Source organism: Fukomys damarensis, unplaced genomic scaffold (assembly GCF_012274545.1).
Source record: "Fukomys damarensis isolate Sample0158 unplaced genomic scaffold, DMR_v1.0_HiC HiC_scaffold_29, whole genome shotgun sequence".
NCBI classification, from domain to species: Eukaryota; Metazoa; Chordata; class Mammalia; order Rodentia; family Bathyergidae; genus Fukomys; species Fukomys damarensis.
This window is the reverse complement of record NW_022900941.1, coordinates 10,995,055-10,996,526: the sequence shown is the minus strand read 5'-3', so window position 1 is coordinate 10,996,526 and position 1,472 is coordinate 10,995,055. Positions and strand designations below refer to the sequence as shown.

At 57.1% G+C, this 1,472-nt stretch overlaps 1 protein-coding gene across 2 annotated transcripts in view; it reads right to left on the bottom strand.

Moving 5' to 3' along the window:
• The window catches only part of Ccdc93 (coiled-coil domain containing 93), a 92,516-nt gene extending 91,050 nt beyond the window's left edge, over positions 1-1,466 (bottom strand). For both annotated transcript variants that reach the window (XM_010623716.3, XM_010623715.1), the window contains exon 1: positions 1,258-1,466. In XM_010623716.3, the coding sequence (XP_010622018.1) occupies positions 1,258-1,299 (42 nt within the window). In that variant the 5' untranslated portion in view covers positions 1,300-1,466. The remainder of the gene's footprint in view (positions 1-1,257) is intronic.
• Positions 1,467-1,472: the final 6 nt, after the last annotated feature.

Below are 1,472 nucleotides of genomic sequence, written 5' to 3'. Positions count from 1 at the left end.
GGGGGGGGGGGTCGGGAGTAGACTCAGCCTCCTAGCAGTAAGTGAAGGATCCTAGCAGGCTGTTTGCTTAGAAAGACCACCCCTGGACTACCACCATTTACAGCACTGTGGGATACTGCACTGGAGGATTTAAAGTAGGACCTGAGAGATCTGACAGTGTACAGCAAAAGGCCAGGTAAAAACTCGATGAACCTAGAATTAAAAAGGAGCAAAAAAGGAGTATTTAAAATATCACAGAAGAGATCTCACTCCTCACAATCTCCCATAAAATAAAGGCAGTGTGGTGGTGCATGTTTACAAGACAACGGATTTGCCTTGTGGGAATACACTGATGGCTCTGCCAGTCCTTGCCTCATTATATATACCCACCTTGGTACAAAACACAACGATTCCTCAATTTTAGGGAGAAAGAAATGAAGATCTGGGAGGGGCACGGACAAAAAGGTCAGTGTCTAGAGATCTCGCCAAACATCTACTTCAGAACTTCAGTCAGGGATAGGGATGCGGCGCTGGTGGATTCCATTGCTCTCCCGAATCTAATAAATCAGACTAGCTCTTAAGTAAATAAACTAGAAGAGAAGATTGATACAAACTTACCTAGTTAAGTGATATTTGCAACCAAAAGAAAAAGAATGCTCTTTCGCTTTTATCTCCCAGACAACCTGGAAACCTAGAAACCACTGATAATCCCGTCCCTGGGACCGAGTACTTACTAAGAACACTTTGGGGAAGAGACTTATGTCGTCTGGCAAAGCAGCAAATTTGCGCCCAGGGCTCCATCTCCTCCGTGCCACAGAACAGCGAGTCCCCACTCTGCACCACCCCAGCGCGCGCCCGCCTCCCAAACTTCCTCCTGACGCCCCAGCCCTTGGAGGTAAACGCAGCGACAACACGGCACCCCTTGGAGACCGAGGGCAGGTAGGGCTGGCCCCCGGAGCCCCGCGGACCCGGAGAGAGGAGGTAGGCGGTCCAAGGTCACCGCCCTCCGCACGATCTGAGGCGGCACAGTCCAGGCGCGCACCTCTCGTGACTCCGGCTTGGGCGGCCCCATTGCCCCCAGCCGCCCGCTGCCCTCCTACGCAGGGGCCCGCGCCCTCCCTCCGCCTTGGTGTGTGTGTGGGGTGTTTCCCCGCGGTGGACACACCTGAGGAAGGGGACCCGTCACCCCAAGGCACCTCGGACCCCTCTCTGCCCGCCCCCTCCCCCGCTCGGCCTCGCCTCAGGAACCCCTGCGTGTCAGCAGACAGAGATCCTTACCTCAGGGACACCCTGGCCCTCCTGCCCCTTGGGCCACCCCATGACCCGCCTGAGTTGACCTGGGGCGGCAGCGATGCCCACCGAGCGTCTGCTGGAAGCTGTCCCCGCAGCGAAGCCGCAACCGGGGTGGAGTGCAAAGCGGAAACTTCCTTCACCGCCGCCGCCGCCGCCGCCGCCGCCAGCGCCAGCTCCCGGGTACTGAGGCTCGGCAGAGC